General features: G+C 35.6%; 1 protein-coding gene across 2 annotated transcripts in view; it reads left to right on the top strand.

Annotated features, from left to right (window-relative positions):
• Srbd1 (S1 RNA binding domain 1) overlaps window positions 1-25,712 on the top strand; it is a 226,249-nt gene that overhangs the window by 41,181 nt on the left and 159,356 nt on the right. For both annotated transcript variants that reach the window (XM_027934616.2, XM_071601541.1), the window contains one exon: window positions 17,611-17,714. In XM_027934616.2, the coding sequence (XP_027790417.2) occupies window positions 17,611-17,714 (104 nt within the window). The remainder of the gene's footprint in view (window positions 1-17,610; window positions 17,715-25,712) is intronic.

Genomic DNA, 25,712 nt, shown 5'->3' with positions numbered 1-25,712 from the left:
GTTAGACTCTGATTCCCCGTTTGCTTGGGTTTCAGCTCACTTATAGATCTTTTCCACATGAAATACAAATCAGAGATGTCTGGTTTAGAATAAAGTGTGATAGATCTCATTTGGTTGCATGAACCATAGTCATTGTTACTCAGTCTTCTGATTTCATTTTCCAGTTTACTAGTTTTTTTTCTAAATATAGTCATTTAGGGAATGCATGTGTACATTGTAGAATGTGGTTTTTAAATAATATAGGAGAAACAAGAGGAGTTATAAATAAAAAATACAGTAGTACTGGCTTTTATATTTACCTGTGTAGTTACCTTAACCATGTTCTTTATTTCTTCATTTGGCTTTGAGTTACTGTCTACTGTCTTTTCATTCCATCCCTACACTGCAAACACTGTCCCCCTACTATATTTTATGTAGGGCAGATCTACTAATGACAGACTTTTGTAGTTTTTGTTTATCTGGGAAGTCTTAAGTTCTCCTTTTAATTAACTTTTACATAACTGCAGTAAAATACACATAACATAAAATGTATGATCTTCATCATTTTAAGAATGAGTAATGTTTCTACAACCTGTCTCAGAACCTTTTCATCTTGCAAAACTGAAACTCTACCCATTAAACTTTTTCTCATTTCTGAAGAATGATTTTTCTGAGTATAGAATTCCTAATTGGCAGTCTTTTGTAACTTTGGATATGTCATTCACCATCTTGTGGTATGCCTTCCATGATTTTTCTTTTTATTGTAGCAGGCATTGAACCCACGGGTGCTCAGTGGCCACCGAGCCACATTCCCTAGCCCTACTCCCCTTTTAATTTTTTTTTATTTTGAGACAGGGTCTTGCTAAATTGCTTAGGGACTCCCTAAGTTGCTGAGGCTGGCTTTGAACTTAAATCCTTCTGCCTCAGCCTCCCAAACCATTGGGGTTATAGGCATGTGCCACCATGCCTGGACACTTCATAAATTTTGATGAGCAGTCAGCTGCTAATCTTAGTGTGCCAAGTTACTTCTTTCTCACTCTTCTTTCAAGATTCTTCGCCTTTGTCTTTGAAATTTTGATGATAACGTGCCTTGGGAGTCTCTGAATTTATTCTATTTGTAGTTCATTGTGATTCTTAGATGCGTAGAGTAATTTTTTTAAAAAAAAGTCAAAATTGATAAACTCCTGGTCATTATTTCTTCAAATACTCTTTTGGCCTCTTTCTTCCCTCTTGTGGAACTCCCATTATATGTAGTGCTTGGTAGTATCCTACAGGGACTCTATTAGTTTTTTTTTATTCCTTTTTTATTCTCATCTCAAATTGTGTAATTTCAATTGTCCTGTCTTCAACTTTGATGACTTGTTTTCTGCTTGCTCAAATTTGCTGTTGAAAATAAATGACCCGGGGCTGGGCTTATAGCTCAGCAGCAGAGAGCTTGCCTCACACATGTGAGGCACTGGGTTCGATCCTCATCACCAGCTAAAAATAAATATAAAGATATTGTGTACATATTAAGAAAATCTTAAAAAGAAAATAAATGACCTAAAATTATATCTCAAAGCCCTAGAAAAAGAAGAATAAACCAACACCAAAAGTAGAAGACAGAAAGTAATTAGAATCAGGACTAACATCAAATGAAATTGAAACAAAAGAAACAACTGAAAAAATAGACAAAACGAGAAGCTGATTCTTTGAAAAAATAAATAAAATTGACAAACCCTTAACCACCCTAAAGAAAATGAGAGAGAAAACTCAAATTACTAAAATTCATGATGAAAAAGGAAATATCACAACAGATACTATTGAAATACAGAAGATAATTACAAACTTTTATGAAAAATTGTACTCCAGTAAAATAGAAAATCTTGAAGACATCAACACATTTCTAGAGACATATGATCTGCCCAAACTGAATCAGGAGGACATGCACAATTTAAATAGGTCAATTTCAAGCAATGAAATAGAAGATGCCATCAAAACCCTACCAACCAAGAAAAGCCCAGGACCAGAGGGATTCTCATGTGAGTTCTACAAGACCTTCAAAGAAGAATTAATACCAATACTCCTCAAATTATTTCATGAAATATAAAAGGAAGGAATCCTTCCAAATTCTTTCTATGAGGCTAGTATCAACCTGATACCAAAAGCAGACACATCAAAGAAGGAAAAATTCAGACCAATATCCCTGATGAACATAGATGCCAAATTCTTCAATAAAATTATGGCAAATTGCATACAAAAACATATTAAAAAGAATGCACAATGATCAAATGGGGTTCATTCCAAGAATGCAAGATTGGTTCAACATATGGAAATCAATAAATGTAATTCATCACATTGATAAACTTAAAGGTAAGAATCATATGATCATCTCAATAGATGCAGAAAAAGCATTTGACAAAATATAGCACCCCTACATGTTGAAAACACTAGAAAAACTAGGGATAGTAGTAACATACCTGAACATTTTAAAAGCTATCTAAGCTATTATGTCCAAGGCCAGCATCACTCTAAATGGAGAAAAATTGAAAGCTTTTCCTCTAAAAACTGGAACAAGACAGGGTTGCACTCTTTTACCACTTCTATTCAACATAGTCCTTGAAACTCTAGCCAGAGCAATTAGAAGAAAGAAATTAAAGGGATACCAATAGGAAAAGAAGAATTTAAACTATCACTCTTTGCGAACTATAGGATTTTATATTTAGGGAATCAAAAAAATTTCAGCAGAAAACTTCTGGAACTAATAAATGAATTCAGTAAAGTAGTAGGATATAAAATCAACACTCATAAATCAAATGCATTTCTATACATCCGTGATGAATCCTCTGGGAGAGAAATTAGGAAAACTACCCCATTCACAATAGCCTCAAAAAACAAACAAACAAAAAACTTGGGAATAAACCTAACAAAAGAGGTGAAAGACCTCTTCAATGAAAACTACAGAACACCAAAGAAAGAAATTAAAGATCACCTTAGAAGATGGAAGCATCTCCCTTGTTCTTAGAGAGGCAGAATTCATATTGTCAAAATGTCATATTACCAAAAGTGTTATACAGATTTAATGCAATTCCAATTAAAATCCCAACAACATTCCTCATAGAAAAGAAAAAGCAATCATGAAATTCATTTGGAAAAATAAGAGACCCAGAATAGTCAAAGCAATCCTTAGCAGGAAGAATGAAGCAGGAGGCACCACAATACCAGACTTTAACATATTCTACAGAACTATAGTAATAAAATTGGCACGGTATTGCCAACAAAACAGACATGTAGACCAATGGTACAGAATAGAAGACACAGAGACAAACCCACATAAATACAGTTATCTCATATTAGACAAAGGCACCAAAAAAAAAACCCCCATACATTGGAGAAAAGATAGCCTCTTCCATAATTGGTGCTGGGGAAACTGGAAATTCATTTGCAGCAAAATGAAATTAAACCCCTATCTTTCACCATGCACAAAACTCAACTCAGGAATTAGACCAGAGACCCTGCACCTAATAGAAGAAAAAGCAGACCCAAATCTTCATCAGGTAGGCTTAGGGATATGACTTCCTTAACAGGACTCCTAAAGCACAACAAATAAAATCAAAATCAATAAATGGGATGGATTCAAACTAAAAAGGCTCTTCTCAGCAAAGGAAACAATCAGTAACATGAAGAGAGAGCCAACAGAATGGGAGAAAATCTTTACCAAATAGGCATCAGATAGATCACTATCCCACTCCTTGTTCTATAGCCAAATGATTTTAAAACAGCCTACTTCAGTGATGCAGCTACATCAATGTTTATAACAGCTCAGTTCACAACAGCAGCTGAATTCGCAATAGCTAAACTGTGGAACCAACTTAGATGTCTTTCAGTAGATGAATGGATAAAGCAACTGTGGTACGTAGATACAATAGAATATTACTCAGCCTTAAAGAAGAATAAAATTATGCATTTGAAGGTAAATGGATGGAGTTGGAGAATATCATGCTAAGTGAAATAAGCCAATTCCAAAAAACCAAAGATCAAATGTTTTCTCTAATATGTGGATGCTGATCCTTAATGGGGTGGGAGGTGAGGACAAGGGAAAAATGGAGGAATTTTGAATTGAGCAGAGGGGAGTGAGGGTAGGGGAGTGTTATAGGACAGACGAGGCAAGGCACCGAAGATAGCAGGAAACAGTTTTATTTGGCTGCAGCCAGGTTCAGAGGGCACAGCTTTTGCTGTAATCAATTAATCCCCTGAACCCCGAGTTCAGGTAGTTTCAGAGTTTTATACCCAGCATGTAAGGGGAGGGGCTCAGAAGTTCACTGTCTGCAGAAGTTCACATAAAAGCAGCTTTTTCCTTCACTGTTTTGGGCAAGTTAACCCTTCAAGGACAACACCTGAGAAGGGGAGAGCTGCTTCTCCCCTTTCTTTCCTCCACCTGCCAGCTGTTACCATGGAGCCAAATTGGTATCTTCTCTTCTCTTAGAAATGTAGACATCTCGGGAAGCCCCAGCTCAAGGCCAGAGGCCTTGTTTACACATTTCTACAAACGAGTATACTGGATATGTTTGTGAAAAATTAGTAAGGGGGTTACCTGGAGTGCTGGTTTCTTCCTGGCCAGTGGTCAAGTAAGATAGGGCAACACGAAAATAGGAAGTTTATCTACATTGAACTCTTTTGTAGAGTCTCTTGCTGACAGTCCTAAAATCAGCCATGGTGAAGATTTCTGAAGAAGCCCTGTTAAGACTTTTCTGTGGAGAAAGGGGGTGCTGCTAACAGGAGGGGGCATAGGGGTAGGAAGGGTGTAAGAATGGGATGGTAATTATTAACCTATGTACATGTATGATTACATGAATGGTGTAACTCTGCATTGTGTACAACCAGAGAAATGAAAAGCTCCATTTGTGTACAGTGAGTCGAAATGCATTCTGCTGTCATGTATAACTAATTGGAACAAATTAAAAAAAAAGAAAGAAAAAAAAAGGACAAAAAAATTTGTTGTTGAACCCCACTAGTGAATATTTCATTGTGCTTTTCAGCTCCATAATTTCTATTTGGTTCCTTTTCAAAATTTCTTATGCTTTATTGTTAGTTCGTATAGTTAAATATCATTCTCTTGGCTTCCTTTAGCTCTCTGTCCATGATTTCCTTCAAGTCTGAGCACATTTAACACAGTGGATTTAAAAGCTTAGTTTAGTAAGGCCAGTGTCTATGCTTCCTCAGGGACTTTCTTTTTTAGCTTCTTTTCATTTTTTCCCCCTGTTAGTGGATCATAATTTGTTTCTTTATATAACTTGTTTCTTGGTAACTTGGCAACTCTGAAAATCATATTCTCTCACTTCCCTAATTTAGTTATTGGTTGTGGGTTATTTGTTTTAGTGACTTTTCTGAATTACTTTTGTAAATCTCTCTGTTCTTTTTCATGTTTGGACTCTGAACATTCTCTCTTCTGTTAGCTTAGTAAGTAGCTAGCTATTTGCCAGAGATTTCCTTAAAACCATGGAGTCAGGGCTGGGGATATAGCTCAGTTGGTAGATTGCTTGCCTTGCATGCACAAGACCCTGAGTTCAATCCCCAGTGCCACAACAAAACAAAATAAAGCCAACCAACCAAACAACCAAACAAAAAACAAAAGCATGGAGTTAAAAACGAATTTTTCAAACTCAGCCTTTGTAGATTGGTTCTGTGTTGGGGCGCTTCTTCAATATATAGAGAAGCCATTAGCAACTCTGCCTTGTTGTCTTCACCTTTGCTTCCTGTTTACATGCAACACAAAGTCAGTTAGAGGTGAAAGCGTGGGGATTTTTAGAGCATATGTCCAGTCCTAGGTATGCGGGTACCTCCTAGAGTCCCTGGTATACACAGGAATTTTTAAAAGAACTTTTCCCCTCAAATATCTCGTTTTCTAGCCTCTTTCTTCCCTATTTATTTTATTTATTTTGGTCTTTTTATTAGTTGCCATAGCCTTAATGACTGTGGCCAAGACATTTGCCGTGAAATACTTTTGACAGGGCTGGGGGTATAGCTCAGTGGTAGAGCTCATTAACCATGAGGCCCTGGTTTGATCCCCAGTACTGCAAAGACAAAAATGAAAACAAAATTAAAAAAACCTTTTTGACATAGTCCCCCTAGAAAGCTGCTTCTGCTCTGGGTGAGCTCTAAGACAAGTGAAACAAAGGCAAACCTTTAAATCAATCCAGACAGATTAAAACACAAAATCTCAAGTACTTGAGAAGAAGGTCCATATTGCTCCCTCTGGTGCCAGGAACCTGCCCCAGAAATGTGGGATGTGGACTGTTATCTTCAAGGCCCTGCTGAGCCCCAGAGTAGTGGATATAAGCAGGTGAGTTAAAAGTGCTCTCTTATGGAAATTACGCAGCTTCCTTCTTCAGTGGGTGATGTTCTGGTTGTTGAAATTTTTTTTTAGATCCCAGAGCTCTGAAAAAGTTCATTCTGCTAATTTTGTGATAGAAAAGAGTTCTGGAGTTCCTGATTTTACCATTTTTAGTGATATTCCTGTCAACATCTTTGAAGTGTAGTAAGTATGCCCCTCAGTTCCACAATTAGAATATGGCTTTTAAAATTATTAAGTTTCTTCCCTTGTCTTGTTTAGTGCTTTTTTGTCTTGAAGTCTTCTTTGTCTATTAGGATTGTAGTGTGTGCTCTCTTAATGAAAAATGATCCCACTCTTGCTTTAATCTTAGCCCCACAATTATTCAAAATACCTGTCCTTAGTCCTTTTGCCACAGCTTCCTGGTCATTTGGATGAATGAAGCTTATTCTCTAATCTAGTATGAAGCTGGTAGACCATTCCTGTAAAGGTACATAGGGTAACTATTTTAGGCTTGTTAGATAATTTTTTTTTGAGAATATACAACTACCATGTTGTATGAAAATAGTCACTGGCGATATATAAGTGAGTGATCATAAATGTGTTTTAGCACTTTTATTTACAAAAATAGATGTCAGATTGGCTTAATCCTTTCCGAAGACAAAATTACAACAAAATCTTAATTGTGTTTTATTTGGGATTCTAGAATGGGACAAGGCCTCATATAAAATACAATGACTATTCTGATGAGCTGAGCAGAAGAGTTTGGCTTTATAGAAAAAAATCTGGTCTGGGGAAAGCAGAAAGAATACAAAAAAGCAGATTGTTTTTTTCAAAGTTACTTTCTTTGTAAAGGTTGGAGCTATTATGCTGGCTAAAACTGTCATGTTTGGGGATTGACTCTTACTGTATTTCTCACTCTCCTGATTTCTTGGAAGATCCTATAAACAAACTTGCTGGATGACTTGGAACCTGCATAAGTGACTCCATTTTGATTTGGACTGTTGGGCCTAGTGCAGAAGCTCTGTCCAAACCAATGCCACTCTATATATTTAATAGGCTCATGAACCATAGTTTGCTGACCACTACTCTAGTATATGGTTCAAGAAGGGTATATATGTATAGTATTCTTAGTTCTGGCACATTTAAACATTTTTTTTGCACTTTCTTTCCTTAAGTTTCTTGAATACATTATACTGTTGTTGCTTTTCTTTGAATGTCGTTTTGAAGAAATCTGTCTTAGATAAAAATCTCAGCTGAAGATGTCCTCTGTTGCTTTATTAATTCTCTTTATTGATTTTGTGGTTCTTCTAGGAGGATGAGGGGAGATTTAGAATCAGGAGACTGTCACTCTTCTACAAACCTGAAGTCTTCAATAAATAATTAAAAAATTTATTTCTCTTACTATCTGCATTTTACTATGGTAAAAAGGGGATGATGGAAAATAGTAGAATGCTTTACACAACATTTAATTTCCATACTAAAAATAGAATTTTTCAAAAAACTTATGATAGCATAGACACAAAATATTTTGATCTTGTTGTAACATGATATGAAAATCTTTAATTATCCCAAAGATATTTTTTGTATACTTATTTATATTTTGGATCTTACTTGGAGAATCAAGGTGACATGGCCCGTGCCCTTGAAGAAAAGTTTCATTATGTACATTCTAAAGTTGTCAATTTTGGTTTTTGTACATTGTATCATATTGGGTGAAGTGTATATACTTTTAGTAATTTGAAAAAATGTTAACACTTTGATATTTTACTTGCCAGGTTTTGTCAACAGATATAGCATAATGAAGAAATAATTTCTAATAGTATTAGTAACTAAGCATACTTAATTTCCTTTTACGGAAATGACGATGTCATATTTTGTCCCTTCTTTGCTTTTTAAAATTTTAATACAATTTTGGAAAACATGCAGTTTTGTTTTTCTGAAACCATCCTTTCTAATATCTGCTTGAAAATATTTTGTTGGTCTCAGCATTTAAAACACATTTTAAATAGTATGTTTAATCCATGTGTCATTCTGGATTAGTTTGTAACTAAATTTAAGTTTGTGATTGACACAATCTTCTAGATGTAAAGAACTCAGGCCTCAGAAAGTAAACCATTTGGGGAATGTCAGTTTTGAAAAACAGTCCTATGTTTTAAGAACTTTTTAGATTATTTTGAATGCAAGAGGGATGATGTCACAAAGATAGCTTCCTAAACCCTTCAGTGCTGAGGCCTTGTGTCCCCAGCTCTGAACCCTATTTTTCAGCCTCTACGTAAATGTCCGAGGATGTAGTACCTCGGAATACAGAAACCTATGAAAATGATGGAAGTCTGTGGTAAAGAGACAGCATTCCCTATAATTTCTCCATGTGTTGTGGAGGAAGCTGTTAGGCCTGTCTACTAAATTAATTACTCTGGTTGCAACTTGTTTTCATTGGTCCTTAGTGAAGTCTTTTTTATTATATGAATTTGTCACTTGGCCTTCACATTCTCTCCTGGGATCTTCCATTCCTGTTCTTTTTTGCTGCTGCTTTCACTGATCCCACTTCCTTTGCCTTTTTTTTTTTTTTTAACTACCTATTTCCTGTTCATTGCTGACATCTACAATAATTCTGCTTTATCCCATTACTTACTTTCAATTTCAATTTATGCCTCAAATTCTATTATTTCTTACATTAAAGAACTTTCCGTCTATTACTAATTTTTTAGTGTTTTTAACATGAAGAGCTGCTACATTTTGTCAAATGTTTTTGAATCTATTGAGATGACCAGATGATTTTTATTTTTTATTGAATTGATATAATGTATTATATTAATTGATCTCCAGACGATAAACCACTGGACATTCCTGGAATTAATTATACTCTGTCTTGGTGTGTAATCCTGTTTATATATTTCTGGATTTGGATTGCTGTTATTTTGCTGAGGATTTTTACATCTACATTCATAAGAGATATTGGTCTGTAATTTTCTTGTGACGTCTTGCTTGGTTTTGTATCAGTATAATACAGGCCTTGAAGAGAATTGGGAAGTTTTTTCTTCTCTTATATATTTGGAAAACTTTATGAAGAATTGGTATTATTTCTTCTTAAAATGGGAGAGTTCTATGGTGGAGCCACCTAAGCCTGGACATTTCATTATGGGAAATTTTAATTACTGATTCAATATTTTTACTTTTAGATCTGTTTACATTTTCTCTTTCTTTTGATTTGCTTTTGGTAATTTGGGTCTTTTAGGACTTTTAGGACTTTTTTTCCATTTTTTCTAAGTTATCTAATTTGGCATATAGTTGTTCATAATATTTTGTTAGGATCTTTTATTTTTATGATCCATAGTAATGGCCTCTCTTTTGCTTTGGGTAATTTGAGTGTTCGTTCTTTTCTCTTGGTTAGCAAAAGATCTGTCAATTTTGTTGATATTGGGCTGGAATTGTGGCTCAGAGGTAGAGTGCTCCACCTAGAATGTATGAGGCACTGGGTTCCATCCTAAGCACCACATAAAAAAATAAATAAAATAAAGTCATTGTGTCCATTTACAACTAAAATAAAATTTCAAAACAAAAATTTGTTGATATTTTGAAAGACCCATCTTTTGGTTTTGTTGAATTTTCTGTTTTTTTTTTTTTTTTTTTTTTTTAAATTCTTAATTTCTATTCTCTTATTTCCTTTCTTCTGCTTATGTTAGCTTTTGTTTGCACTTTTCTACGGAGTGTTTTTAAAGGTAGCTCTTTCAACATAATATTAAGAACAGGGTATGAATTTAAATTTCTACTTTGCTATTTGCTAGCTTTGTTTTTTTTTTTTAATTTTTATTGTTGGTTGTTCAAAACATTACATAGTTCTTGACATATCATATTTCACACTTTGATTCAAGTGGGTTATGAACTCCCATTTTTACCCCGTATACAGATTGCAGAATCACATCGGTTACACATCCACTGATTTACATATTGCCATACTAGTGTCTGTTGTATTCTGCTGCCTTTCCTATCCTCTACTATCCCCACTTCCCTCCCCTCCCCTCCCCTCTTCTCTCTCTACCCCCTCTACTGTCATTCATTTCTCCCCCTTGTATTATTTTCCCCTTTCCCCTCACTTTCTCTTGTATGTAATTTTGTATAACCCTAAGGGTCTCCTTCCATTTCCATGCAATTTCCCTTCTCTTTCCCTTTCCCTCCCACCTCTCATCCCTGTTTAATGTTAATCTTCTTCTCATGCTCTTCGTCCCTACTCTGTTCTTAGTTACTCTCCTTATATCAAAGAAGACATTTGGCATTTGTTTTTTAGGGATTGGCTAGCTTCACTTAGCATAATCTGCTCTAATGCCATCCATTTCCTTGCAAATTCTATGATTTTGTCATTTTTTAATGCAGAGTAATACTCCATTGTGTATAAATGCCACATTTTTTTTATCTATTCGTCTATTGAAGGGCATCTAGGTTGGTTCCACAGTCTTGCTATTGTGAATTGTGCTGCTATGAACATCGATGTAGCAGTGTCCCTGTAGCATGCTCTTTTTAGGTCTTTAGGGAATAGACCGAGAAGGGGAATAGCTGGGTCAAATGGTGGTTCCATTCCCAGCTTTCCAAGAAATCTCCATACTGCTTTCCAAATTGGCTGCACCAATTTGCAGTCCCACCAGCAATGTACAAGTGTACCCTTTTCCCCACATCCTCGCCAGCACTTGTTGTTTGACTTCATAATGGCTGCCAATCTTACTGGAGTGAGATGGTATCTTAGGGTGGTTTTGGTTTGCATTTCTCGGACTGCTAGAGATGGTGAGCATTTTTTCATGTACTTATTGATTGATTGTATGTCCTCCTCTGAGAAGTGTCTGTTCAGGTCCTTGGCCCATTTGTTGATTGGGTTATTTATTATCTTATTGTTTAATTTTTTGAGTTCTTTGTATACTCTGGATATTAGGGCTCTATCTGAAGTGTGAGGAGTAAAGATTTGTTCCCAGGATGTAGGCTCCCTATTTACCTCTCTTATTGTTTCTTTTGCTGAGAAAAAACTTTTTAGTTTGAGTAAGTCCCATTTGTTGATTCTAGTTATTAACTCTTGTGCTATGGGTGTCCTATTGAGGAATTTGGAGCCCGACCCCACAGTATGTAGATCGTAGCCAACTTTTTCTTCTATCAGACGCCGTGTCTCTGATTTGATATCAAGCTCCTTGATCCATTTTGAGTTAACTTTGGTGCATGGCGAGAGAAAGGGATTCAGTTTCATTTTGTTGCATATGGATTTCCACTTTTCCCAGCACCATTTGTTGAAGATGCTATCCTTCCTCCATTTCATGCTTTTAACCCCTTTATAAAATATAAGAAAGTTGTAATTTTGTGGATTGGTTTCTGTGTCCTCTATTCTGTACCATTGGTCCACCCGCCTGTTTTGGTACCAGTACCATGCTGTTTTTGTTACTATTGTTCTGTAGTATAGTTTGAAGTCTAGTATCGCTATACCGCCTGATTCACACTTCCTTCTTAGAGTTGTTTTTGCTATTCTGGGTCTTTTATTTTTCCATATGAATTTCATGATTGCTTTATCTATTTCTACAAGAAATGCTATTGGGATTTTGATTGGCATTGCATTAAACCTATAGAGAACTTTTGGTAATATCGCCATTTTGATGATGTTAGTTCTGCCTATCCATGAACAGGGTATATTTTTCCATCTTCTAAGATCTTCTTCTATTTCTCTCTTTAGGGTTCTGTAGTTTTCATTGTGTAAGTCTTTCACCTCTTTTGTTAGGTTGATTCCCAAGTATTTTATTTTTTTTTTGAGGATATTGTGAATGGAGTGGTTGTCCTCATTTCCATTTCAGAGGATTTGTCACTGATATACAGGACAGTCTTTCACCTCTTTTGTTAGGTTGATTCCCAAGTATTTTATTTTTTTTGAGGATATTGTGAATGGAATAGTTGTCCTCATTTCCATTTCAGAGGATTTGTCACTGATATACAGGAATGCCTTTGATTTATGCGTGTTGATTTTATATCCTGCCACTTTGCTGAATTCATTTATTAGCTCTAATAGTTTCTTTGTAGGCCCTTTTGGGTCTGCTAGATATAGAATCATGTCATCTGCAAATACTGATAAATTAAGTTCTTCTTTTCCTATTTTTATGCCTTTAATTTCTTTCATCTGTCTAATTGCTCTGGCCAGTGTTTCTAGAACTATGTTGAACAGAAGTAGTGAGAGAGGGCATCCCTGTCTTGTTCCAGATTTTAGAGGGAATGCCTTCAATTTTCCTCCGTTCAGAATGATGCTAGCCTGACGCTTAGCATAGATAGCTTTTACAATATTGAGGTATGTTCCTGTTATCCCTAGTTTTTCTAGAGTTTTGAACATGAAGGGATGCTGTACTTTGTCGAATGCTTTTTCTGCATCTATCGATATGATCATATGGTTCTTATCTTTAAGTCTATTGATGTGGTGAATAACATTTATTGATTTCCGTATATTGAACCAGCCTTGCATCCCAGGATGAATCCTACTTGATCATGGTGCACAATTTTTTTGATATGTTTTTGTATCTGATTCGCCAGAATTTTATTGAGGATTTTTGCATCTAGATTCATTAGAGATATTGGTCTGTAGTTTTCTTTCTTTGAAGTGTCTTTGTCTGGTTTAGGAATCAGGGTGATGTTGGCCTCGTAGAATGAATTTGGAAGTTCTCCCTCTTTCTCTATTTCCTGGAATAGCTTGAAAAGTATTGGTATTAGTTCTTCTTTAAAGGTTTTGTAAAACTCTGCTGTATACCCATCCGGTCCTGGGCTTTTCTTAGTTGGTAGTCTTTTGATGGCTTCTTCTATTTCCTCGATTGATATTGGTCTGTTTAGGTTGTCTATATCCTCCTAACTCAATCTGGGTAGATCATATGACTTAAGAAATTTATCGATGCTTTCACTATATTCTAATTTATTGGAGTATAAGGATTCAAAATAATTTCTAATTATCTTCTGTATTTCTGAAATGTCTGTTGTGATATTGCCTTTTTCATCCCGTATGCTAGTTATTTGAGTTCTCTCTCTTCTTCTCTTCATTAGCATGGCTAAGGGTATGTCAATCTTATTTATTTTTTCAAAGAACCAACTTTTAGTTTTGTTAATTTTTTCAATTGTTTCTTTTGTTTCGATTTCATTAATTTCAGCTCTGATTTTAATTATTTCTTGCCTTCTACTTCTTTTGCTGTTGATTTGCTCTTCTTTTTCTAGGATTTTGAGATGAAGTATGAGATCATTTATTTATTGGTTTTTTCTTTTTTTAAGGAATTAACTCCAGGCAATGAATTTTCCTCTTAGAACTGCTTTCATTGTGTCCCATAGATTCCGATATGTTGTGTCTGTGTTTTCATTTATCTCTAAGAATTTTTTAATTTCCTCATTGATGTCTTCTATAACCCATTGATTATTCAGTAACCTATTGTTCATTCTCCAAGTGATGCATGATTTTTCCTTCCTTCTTTTATTGTTGATTTCCAGTTTCATTCCATTATGATCATATAAGATGCATGGTATTATCTCTACTCCTTTATAATGTCTAAGAGTTGCCCTGTGACATAATATATGATCTATTTTTGAGAAGGATCCATGTGCTGCTGAGAAAAAAGTGTAATAACTGCTTGATGTTGGGTGGTATATTCTATATATGTCAATTAAGTCTAGGTTATTAATTGTATTATTGAGTTCTATAGTTTCTTTATTCAACTTTTGTTTGGAAGATCTGTCCAGTGGTCAGAGAGGTGTGTTAACATCTCCCATAATTATTGTATGGTGGTCTATTAGACTCTTGAACTTGAGAAGATTTTGTTTAATGAACATAGCTGCACCATTGTTTGGAGCATATATATTTATGATTGTTATGTCTTGTTGATGTATGGTTCCCTTGAGCAGTATGTAGTGTCCCTCTTTATCCCTTTTGATTAACTTTGGCTTGAAATCTATTTTATTTGATATGAGTATGGATACTCCTGCTTGTTTCCGAAGTCCATATGAGTGATATGATTTTTCCCAACCTTTCACCTTCAGTCTATGTATGTCTTTTCCTATCAAATGCGTCTCCTGTAGGCAGCATGTTGTTGGATCTTTTTTTTTTTTGATCCATTCTTCTAGCCTGTGTCTCTTAATTGGTAAGTTTAAGCCATTAATATTTAGGGTTATTATTGAGATATGGATTGTTCTTCCAGCCGTATTTGTTTATTTATGTTACTTAACATGGTTTGTTTTTCCTCTTTGATTATTTTTCCCTTTAATGTACTACCTTCCATTGTTGGTTTTCCTTGTTATTTTCCATTTCCTCTTCCTGTAATGTTTTGCCGAGGATGTTTTGAAGAGATGGTTTTCTAGATGCAAATTCTTTTAACTTTTGTTTATCGTGAAAGGTTTTAATTTTCTTTTCCATCCTGAAGCTGAATTTCGCTGGATACACAATTCTTGGTTGGAACCCATTTTCTTTCAGTGTTTGAAATATGTTGTTCCAGGATCTTCTAGCTTTCAGAGTCTGTGTTGAAAGATCAGCTGTTATCCTGATTGGTTTACCCCTAAATGTAATCTGCTTCCTTTCTCTTGAAGCTTTTAAAATTCTCTCCTTATTCTGTATGTTGGGCATCTTCATTATAATGTGTGTAGGTATGGATCTCTTATGATTTTGCACATTTGGCGTCCTGTAGGCTTCTAGGATTTGGGATTCTGTCCCATTCTTCAAGTCTGGGAAGTTTTCTCGTATTATTTCGTTGAACAGATTGCTCATTTCTTTGGTTTGGACCTCTATACCTTCCTGTATCCCAATGACTCTTAAGTTTGTCCTCTTTATGTTATCCCAAATTTCTTGGATGTTCTGCTCATGGTTTCTTAACAGTCTTGCTGAGCTGTCTATGTTCTTTTCAAGTTGAAATACTTTGTCTTCATTGTCTGATGTTCTATCTTCTAAGTGTTCTACTCTGGTGGTAGTATTCTCAATTGAGTTTTTAAGTTGGTTTATTGCTTCCTGCATTTCTAGGATTTCTGTTTGTTTGTTTTTTATAACCTCTATCTCCCTATATAGTTGATCTTTTGCTTCTTGCATTTGTTTATGTAACTCAATGTTGAAGTGATCTTTCATTGTCTGATTTTGCTGTCTAATATATCTTCCTTGAAACTCCAGATCATCTGAAGCATGTAAATCCTGAATTCTTTATCTGACATTCCATCTGCTGCAGCTATTACCTCTTCTAAAGTTGAGTTGACCTGCATTGCTTGTGGTCCTTTCTTTCCTTGTCTTTTCGTACTGCTTGCGTTTCTTTCTGCTTGGTGAAACTGTTGTGTTATTGAATTTTCCCCCTATATATTTATATTGCTCTTGTATAGTTGCAAAGTCTCCCTTGCAGTGGTGGGTGGCGGCTGTGCCCCTCCTCCAATAGGGATGATCTGTCTACCACGCTGGCAGGCCGCTGGGCCCCTTCTCCAGGTTGCAGGTCTGCCTACCTTGCAGGCGCAGGCGGCGGCTGTGCCCATCCTCCAATTGGGGTGATCTTTTAACTAGGCCGGCATGCTGACGGGCCCCTTCTCCGGGACGCGCGGTCTGCCTACCTTGTGGGCGTCAGCTGGGACCTTCCTCCAATTGGGGTGATGTGTCTACCACGCCGGCGGGGCGCTGGTCCTGTTCTCCCGGTAGGTTGCAGGTCTGCCTACCTTGCAGGTGCGGGCGGTGGCTCTGCTCTGCCCCTCCTCCAATTGGGGTGATGTGTCTACCACGCTGGTGGGCCCCTGGGCCTGTTTTGCCGGTGGATCGCCGGTCTGCCTACCTTGCAGGCATGGGCAGTGGCTCTGCTCTGCCCCTCCTCCAATTGGGGTGATGTGTCTACCACGCCGGCGGGCCGCTGGGCCTGTGGTCGCAGGTTTTATTTGCTAGCTTTGTGATTTGGGAAAGTTAGTCTCAGAAAAATGATTATCAATTGAAGATAATACATCACTGGTGACTTAAGGAATACTTAAGATAAAGTATTCAGAGTGCTTAGACGGGCCTTTCAATTAGTGCTAGTAAATGATAGCAATTAGTAACTATTAACGATTCATCTTAGGATTATGCATTTTGTATTTATCTTAGCACAAATTATCTTTCACAGTTATAAAAAATATATCAACTCCAGATGGTCAGAAAATTTCAATAGGATCTGAAAAGCAGATTGCATTGTACCAAAATACAATGTACTGTATTTTCTTTCAAAGAGCATGTTGTAGTTTACTTGATAAGGGAAATAAGTTGCTTGGGAAAGGAATAAGCATCTCAAGCAAGTTTTTACCCCTCACATATGAGATAGAGCACTAATCTCTAGGGTAAAGAACTCAAAAAGCTAAGCACCAAAGAAACAAATAACCCAATCAATAAGTGGGCCAAGGATGAGAACAGATACGTCACAGAAGAGGATATACAATCCATCAGCAAATATATGAAAAAATGTTCATCATCTCTAGGAATTAGAAAAATGCAAATCAAAACTACTCTTAAGATACCATCTCACTCCAGTCAGAATGGCATCTATTATGAAGACAAAGAACAATAAGTGTTGGCGAGGATGTGGGAAAAAAGGTACACTCACACACTGCTGCTGGGACTGTAAATTGGGGCAGCCAATATGGAAAGCATTATGGAGATTCCTTGGAAAACTGGGAATGGAACACTATTTGGCCCAGCTATCCCTCTCCTCAGTCTATACTCAAAGGACTTAAAAACAGCATACTACACGGACACAGCCACATCAATGTTTATAGCAGCAAATTCACAATAGCTAAACTGTGGAACCAACCTAGATGCCTTTCAATAGATGAATGGATAAAAAAAAAGTGTCATATATACACAATGGAATATTGCTCAGCAATAAAAGAGAATAAAATAATGGCATTTGCAGGTAATGGATGGAGTTGAAGAAGATAATGCTAAGTGAAGTTAGCCAATCCCCAAAAACCAAATGCCAAATATTTTCTCTGATATAAGGAGGCTGATGCATAGTGGGGTAGGGAGGGGGATCATGGGAGGAATAGAGAAACTCTAGATGGAGCAGAGAGGTGGGAGGGAAAAGGAGGGGGCAGGGTGTTAGCAAGGATGGTAGAATGTGGTGGACATCATTATCCAAAGTACATGTATGAAGACACGAATTGGTGTGAACATACTTTATATACAACCAGAGATTCTTGGTAAATTAAAAAATAAATAATTGATAATAGCTCTTGGCTAAATAGCTGCCTAATTGGTTTCAATTAGTCATGAATTTCGACTGATTAAATTTATCATTTATATATTTTGTGGATTATCAATTTTTACCATATACATTTGTGCTCAGATTTTGGCAATTAATCGTGGAGAGAATTTGAAGATATTGACAGTCAAGGTTAACATTTCCGATGGAGTAAAGAATGAATTCTGTAGGTGGTGCATCCAAAACAGGTATGTTTATAGATTTCTATAGAATTTCCTTACTAGGTGGGTGTTTTGGCACATGTCTGTAATCTCAGCGGCTTAGGAGGCCAAGACAGTAGGATCACAAGTTCAAAGTTAGCCTCAGAAAAAAATGAGGCACTAGCAATTCATTGAGACCTTGTCTCTAAATAAAATACAAAAGAGGGCTGGGGATGTGGTTCAGTGTTCAAGGGCCCCTGTGTTCAATCCCCAGTCCCCCCCGACCGCCAAAAAAAAGAATTTCCTTTCTAAAATACCATACTGATATCTTTATGTACTGATATGGAAAGATGTCTATTATGTTTTTTTTTTTTTTTTTAAAGCAAATGTCAATGTATATTGTATCTTTTGTTTTTATTTTTGTTTTTCTTTTCTTTTTTAGTATGGAGGAATTGAACCCAGGGCAGTTTACCACTGAGCTACATCCCAAGCCCTTTTTATTTTGAGATAGGGTTTTGCTAAGTTTTTTGAGACCCACGTTGCTGAGGCTGGCCTCAAACTTGTGATCCTCCTTATTTCTGAATTGTTGGGATCACAGTTGTGTGTTACCATGCCCAGCTATATTTAAAAAACGAAGTATATGAGTTTTGTGTATGTTTAAATAGAAAATACCTGGAGGGTGCATAAGAAACAATAATGATTTCTGGGAGAGGAACATTTACTTCAGTACAGTCAGTCATCAGTGCATAACAACATTTCAGTCAATGGTACATTATCTGCTTCTAAGTAAATCTGTGATTAAAAAAACAAACCAAGGAAACCACCATAGACACCTATCTGAGTAGTGTGAAGCCTCCTCAAGAAGATCTTCAGGAGGTATTCCAGAAGAAGGCATTGTTATCATGGAGGGTATCATGGAGGGTGAAAACTCTATGCATGTTGTTGTTCCTGAGGACATTCCTATGGGACAAGATGTGCCTAGGCTAATCTGAATGTTTTCTCCTTAGATTTTTAACAAAAAAGTTTAAAAAGTATTTTTAAAAAGAGAACAAAAAGAAAGCCTTATAGAATTAGAATATATAAAAATTATTTTTGTACAGCTGTGTTTATGTTTTAAGCTAAGTGTCATCAAAAGAGTCGAAGAAGTTAAAAAAGTTTGTAAAATAAAATAGTTAAAGTAAGCTAAGGTTAATTTATTGCTGAAAGAAGAAAAAACATTTAAAAATAAATTTAGTGTAGCTTAAGTGATGTCTATGGTAGTATTCGGTAATGTCCTAGACCTTCATATTCACTCCCCAGTGACACTGAGAATAACTTCCAGTCCTGCAAGGTCCATTCATGGTAAGCCCCCTATACATATATACTATTTTATTTTAATTCTTTATACTGTATTTTTACTGTATTACTCTATGTTTACATATACAGATACTTACCATCTTGTTATAGTTCCCTAAAGTGTTTAGTAAAGTAACCTTCTGTATAGGTTTAAAACGTAGAGGCAATAGACAATACCATATAGCCTAGGTGCATAGTAGGCTATACCATCTTGCTTCACAGAAGCATACTTAGAGGCCTGCACTGTGATGAAATGACTTATCGGTGCATTTCTTACAACTTATCCCCATTATTAAGTGATGCATGACTGTACTTTTCTGTACCATTTGAATCTTTTATAAAGAGCATATTTCCCCTCATGAAAAAAATAGGTTAAAACATCATAATATAGGGGCTGGGATTGTGGCTCAGTGGTAGAGTATTTGCCTAGCATGTGTGAAGCACTGGGTTCGATTCTCAGCACCACATAAAAATAAATAAAATAAAGATATTGTGTCCATCTATAGATAAAAATATAAAAAGATAAAAAAACCCATCATATTGTATATAGTATATCTGAAATGTTTTACTCATTAAGGATGATTTAAACAAAAATGTGATTAATAGGATATTATAATATAAATCTTTAAACAAACTGTATGTGGTTTTCCTAAAAAAACCTTTGCACATTAAGGATGATTGAAGTAAACATTAAACATTTTTAAACATCATATTTTTAATTAACCTTTTTAGTTGTTAAGGAAACCATTTAAACTAGCCACACATTTTATAGAACACTTGACTTTTAATTTTTCTAAATATATTTGATCTTCACATCAATCTATTTGATTGGTACAGCAAATTTTATGGCTACCATGTGACTAATAAGAAAGCTAATACAAAGATGTAAAGGAGCTTGGTTAGAATGTTAAATTTTAGATATGCTTATCAGCAGCTATCTCTGTGTGAACATAGCTTAGAGAACTTGCTGTGAATACTACTTGAAAAGTTAGATGTAGTATTCTTTGAGAAATGTATGTGCTATACTTTGGTAAATGGCTCCTACATCTAACATACTTCTTGTATCAATTCACTGGAAGCCAGTTTGCCCAATGCAATTCCACAAAGGATTAACTTGCTGAACCACCAAATAATACTAACCAAGTAAAATGTAATTTGAATGTTGATCAGTTATGTCATATCCATACAATGGAATTTTGTGCAGCTTTTAGAAAAAGCTGAGATATAAACATGTCTTATTAGGTTAAAAAGGTAATTTATAATTATTTATGCTATAATTTCATTAATGACAAATAATATGTCTATGTATATATAAGAAAATGCCTGAGAAAATAATAAATGGTTTACTCCTTGGCTTTGGTATGAGATTTTAATTTTCTATCTTATACTTTACTGTGTAATTGTCACTTTCTTTGAATGCTTATTTCCTTTGTAAATAAATAAATAAATTTCATTAAAAATGAAGAGAATAAATATTTAAAAGAAATACTATATTTCAGAAATTACATTAACATATATTTTAATTATAATCAAACTCTAAGATGGTTTTTTAGGAAACATAAAACAGATATGTTTGAGTTTCAATTACAGTTATATTACTTCCTACCCATGTTACTATGGGTGTTTTACTTAATTTTATTTTCAATTTCATTGTCCTTAAAGTAGTGAATTATACCTTCCTCATAAATTGAAAAGAATGAAGTGATATTCCATGTAATTTTTGTAGCTTATACATGGTGTTGAATAGGCCTTTGATAGTATCTGTTATTACAAATATGATTATGGTCCTAATTCCTTTCCTAGAAGTGTTTTAGTAAAGAGGTCACAATAAATTGGGGACAACTTCTAGCTTATTTTCCTGAAAATATTCTTAATTCTTTGTATCAAAGTCAGTCCTTAATAAAGAAGTATTAGTTATACTTTTAACCTACCGTCTTTATATTAAGTAAATATCAGTGGATGGTTTTCCTTATAATGATATAATTATTTTTTCCATGGCTTACCTATATTTGATTTTAGTTTTTCCCTTGTACTGTGGTGTTTTGTTTTGTTTTGGTAGAGGGGATTGAACCTAGGTCTGTCTGCTTTACCACTGTGCTACATCCCCTGCCCTTTAAAAATTTTTTTAAATTTTGTGATGGAGTGTCTTGCTAAGTTGTTTAGGATCTCCCTCAGTTGCTGAGGGTGGCCTCAAACTGTGATTTTCCTGCCTCAACCTCTTAAGTTGCTGGGATTACAAGTGTGTTCTACTGTGCCTGGCTGGTATTGTGCTTTTAATTATACTCTTTCCAAAAAAAGGATCTCTTTTCCCAGTTAAATAATTGGTAATATTATTTAACCTACAATATGACATATTATGTAGCTATAGTATAGTAACATAATGGTACTAGAGATTGACCACTGTAACCACTGAGCCACATCCCCAGCCCTATTTTTGTATTTTATTTAGAGACAGGGTCTCACTGCGTTGCTTAGTCCCTTGCTGTTGCTAAGGCTGGCTTTGAACTCGCAATCCTCCTGCCTCAGCCTCCCGAGCTGCTAGCATTACAGGCATGTACCACTGGGCCCGGCCTTAAAAATATTTTTTTAGTTGTAGACAGACACAATACTTTTATTTTATTTATTTGTTTTTATGTGGTGCTGAAGATCAAAATATAAAAAGATAAAAAACCCCATCATATTGTATATAGTATATCTGAAATGTAGATATACTATATATACACATTCAAGGCTCTACCAACTGAGCTTCAACCCTAGTCCAGTAATATAGTTTCTAATCGAAAGGTTTTTTTTTCTATGTAGATAATTCCAAGAGCTGAAACACTTCTCTGGAAACTATGGGACTATTCTCAAGGAATTTTTTCTTTTCTAGAACACATTTGAATGGCTAGACATGCTTGCCTAATGAATTTTTTTCTTTTTCTTTTTTTATTTTTTCTCTCTACTTCTTTTCCCACTCTCCCTCATATACTTATCCACTCAAGTATGTATTAGACGTTGGAGATCCACCTGGAAACTTGAAAAATACACTGTCTGTCCTTGAAGACCATGTAGTTTAATAAAGGTGACACTGAATAGAAGTAGAGAGTACCTGTAAGAGTTTGTGTCATAGAACTCTATTTGGCCTGGCATGTATGTAGGTCAGAGATAGGAATGGGAGTAGAGGCAGCATGAAGTGAGACTTGAGATCAGTGTGGGCCAGGTCATACATAGCTTTCTAAGTATACTAAAGATTTTTTTTTTTTTTTATCTTAAGTGTAGTAGGAAACTAATAAAGGTTTTAAACAGAGAAATGTCATGATCAGATTGCATTTTACAATCAGTCTGGCTGCAACATAGAAAATTATTTGAGAGGAACTAAGAGTAGATGTGGTAGCTTTGAACTAGGGTAATAACAATAGGAAATAAACAGATTCGAGCAATGTTTAGGATGTAGAGTCTACAGAGGTAGGAGAAATCATTGGATTAAATGGTGGATGGATTGATTAGGGAGAGGTGAAGTGAAGCATGGCATTTGTATGGCAGGGCAAGCAGATAGATGATGGTATCACTTACTATGCTATGAATATATAATGTTCTATATGATTAGGGCAGAGAGTGAGTTGAATGGAAATCTTGTTATTATCTAAGTTAATTAGAATAACAAGGAAGAATTTAATACTACTGTCTTAGTATAAAAAAAATCCTAGGTCTAAATTCAAAACTGAACAATTCATAATTTATAATTATATGTTGCTAGTTCAAGAGGATAACTATGAAGAGGATTTCTAATCTTGTCACGTGCTGTAATAGTTATGTTTGTGAAAACTCCATTAGTTTCTGCATTTGCTCTTTAAATAAAAACATATGTGAGGGAATGATCTCAACGCTTCCCTGTTCATGACTTGGACTGTACAGTGACCAGGATTTGTAAGTTTGAGCTCGCTTGTCTTTTATCTGATGAGTAAATTTCTATTGTTTAAAATTGTACTATTTTTTGTTCAGTGGTTTTAAGAACTATCTCCTGATCCAGTTCTTTTTTAAATGTGGAAAAATGAAACCTAAATGGAGAGAGCCTGTCTTTATCTTAGGTATAAGAAACAAGCAGAGTGTATTTCTTTGCCAAAGTAGAGAATATTTTTTTGTGCAATGGGTGGACAAAGCATGTCTCTGTCAAAAACATACAGTTTAGGTCACAGATCTTTTCAGTTGTTTATAGTACTCTCCTGGCCCTTGCAGGCAGTTGAGTTTGTGGTTCCTGCCTTATATTTTTGCTTTATTGTGCATATCTCATAAGACATATGTTTCATATTGTAGAATTTGGTTTAGATGAGGTCCTTCAGTTTTATTCAGAGGTATTTATTTGTTGAGTGATGGAAGACTCAGGTTTTGAGATAATATTCTGTAAGGTAAACATATTGTATTGCTTTAAGGATATAGTAAGTAATAAAGTCTGTGAATTCACCATACTGTTTCAAGTCCCTTATGCTAATTTCTGTGAATAGCTTCTAGGAAGCTAGGGAAGGAGCATAAATTATTATTGTGTAAGGAACCAAAAGAAGTTTCTGTAATGCTGGATATTAGTTTAGCTGCTATGTTTCAGGGCTGGGTCCAGTGGTTTGAAGGTCAACTGAATGGAAATAACTGATACATCTTTAAGAATAAAATAGACCCACAGCACTCTTCTAGGGAGGAGAGCCTAGCAGTCTAAACCAAGGGACGATTTTGAGGTTTGAAAAAGATCACTGGGGGGCTTCAAGAGGATATGCAAAGGTAATAGTAGGATTTCTGGCTATTTCCTGCAAGTAGTAGGGAAATCTTTATTGGAGGCTTAAGGGAATAACCTTAGTAGACATCAGCTATACTAATTAAAAAAAAAAAAAATCACTTCATTTGTCTTCCTGCCTCTAAGCACTGTCTTCATAGCATATTATCCCATGACCTAGGACTGTGTTTCCTCTCTCAACTAGCCAGTCTCTATAGCATGGTATATAAGACCATTTATAATCTTTCCACTGCCGTGTAGTCTAGCCTCTTCTTCCTTTGACTTTATCCTGCCAGTTTATGCCCTAGCCATACTAATATATTTGTAGTTACTTGAATCTATGATGTTCTTTCTTGCCTCTGAGCTTTCCAGTATGCTGTGGTTTCTTCTCAGAATGATCATATTCCTTTGCCTTACCAGGTAAGCCACAATTCATTTTTAAAACCCATCTGAAGTGTTTTTCTGGGAACCTTTTCTTGATGTTGAATTCTCCAAATTAACAATGATGGTAGCAGCAGCAGCAGCAGCAGCAGCAAGTGCTTAAATAGAATGTGCCAAAAAACATATAAGTCCTTTACATATTAACTCACATCACTGAATTAAATATGATTATTACTCCCATTTTATAAATGAGAAATAGCAGACATGGTTAAGTAAGTCTCCCAAGAAAGTAGTAAAATGGAATTTAAACAGAGATAATCTGCTTCAAATCTTGGTTTTCATTAAATATGTTGTACTGCTATCACCGCTACTTTTGAGCTCTATACCTTTATTTTTGCATATTTCTAGTATTTGCATTTATCATACTATCCTTTTTTAAAAAAGGTCCAGTGAATGCAAGACTTTTGGCTAATTCTTGTCCTCCTCCTCCCCACCCCTCATGTCCTCAGATAAAGGTGACAGTGGGGAATAGTGAAGATTTAGATAGAAAGAAGGAAATATACATCCTGCCTAAAAGCACTTTCATTGAAATTAAAAAACAAAATTATTTGTAATTCAAGTATGTTACCCTCTATGGAAGGAATTTAGTTATTTGCTAACACATAACCTTTGGTATGTAACAGAGTAAAGGCTTGTGCGTTTGCTTGCTTAAACTGAGTTCATTTCCTTGCCTGAGATGATTAACAGAGATGAGAGGACCTTTGACATGTATTAATGGATGACTAGAAAACATTTATATTTTGTTAATGGAGTCTGTTCAAGAGCCATTGAAGGGCAAGGGCAGAAATGCTGTAGGTGGATGGAAACACAGAAAGGGTAGGACTAAAATTGTCCTTTTTAGTTTGCGTTTTTTTTTCTTCATTCTTTCTTCAGTGTCCACTAACAGTTAGTTCTATGGCCTTCACATTCTTCAGTATGGGTATATGTGTCCCCAGTAGATTAGCATGGCCTGAGTTCTACTCAAGAGTATCCAGGGCTGGGGTTGTGGTTCAGTGATAGAGCACTTGTGTAGCATGGGTGAGGCACTGGGTTTGATTCTCAGCACCACATATAAATAAATAAAACAAAGGTCCATTGGCAACTAGAAAAATACTTAAAAAAAAAATGAATGACTAGAGGTGAGGTTCAGTTTCTCCTTTGCTCAGTCTCCTTTAATTCTCATGAAGAGATAAAGAAAAGGTAATAGAAGAATCAGTGATTGTCTTAGCGTTTTTTTGTTTTTGTGGTGCTGGGGATTAGAACCCAGGCCTTTTGCATGCAAGGCAAGCCCTCTACCAACTGAGCTATATCCCCAGCCTTGTTTTATTGCCATGACAGTGTGGTACAGACTGTGTGTCTTACAGAACAAAAATTTATTTTCTCACAGTTCCTGAGGCTAGTAAATCCAAAATAAGGAATTGAGTCACTTCCTGTGGGGGTAGGAAAGAGGGGTGTTCTTCTTGTTTGACAGTCACCTTCTCCCTGTGTCATCACATAGTAGAGACCCAGAGAAAGAGAGCAAGGTCTCTGGTGTCATGACCTCATCT

Source organism: Marmota flaviventris, chromosome 14 (assembly GCF_047511675.1).
Source record: "Marmota flaviventris isolate mMarFla1 chromosome 14, mMarFla1.hap1, whole genome shotgun sequence".
NCBI lineage: Eukaryota > Metazoa > Chordata > Mammalia > Rodentia > Sciuridae > Marmota > Marmota flaviventris.
This window is presented reverse-complemented; position numbering and strand designations above follow the sequence as displayed.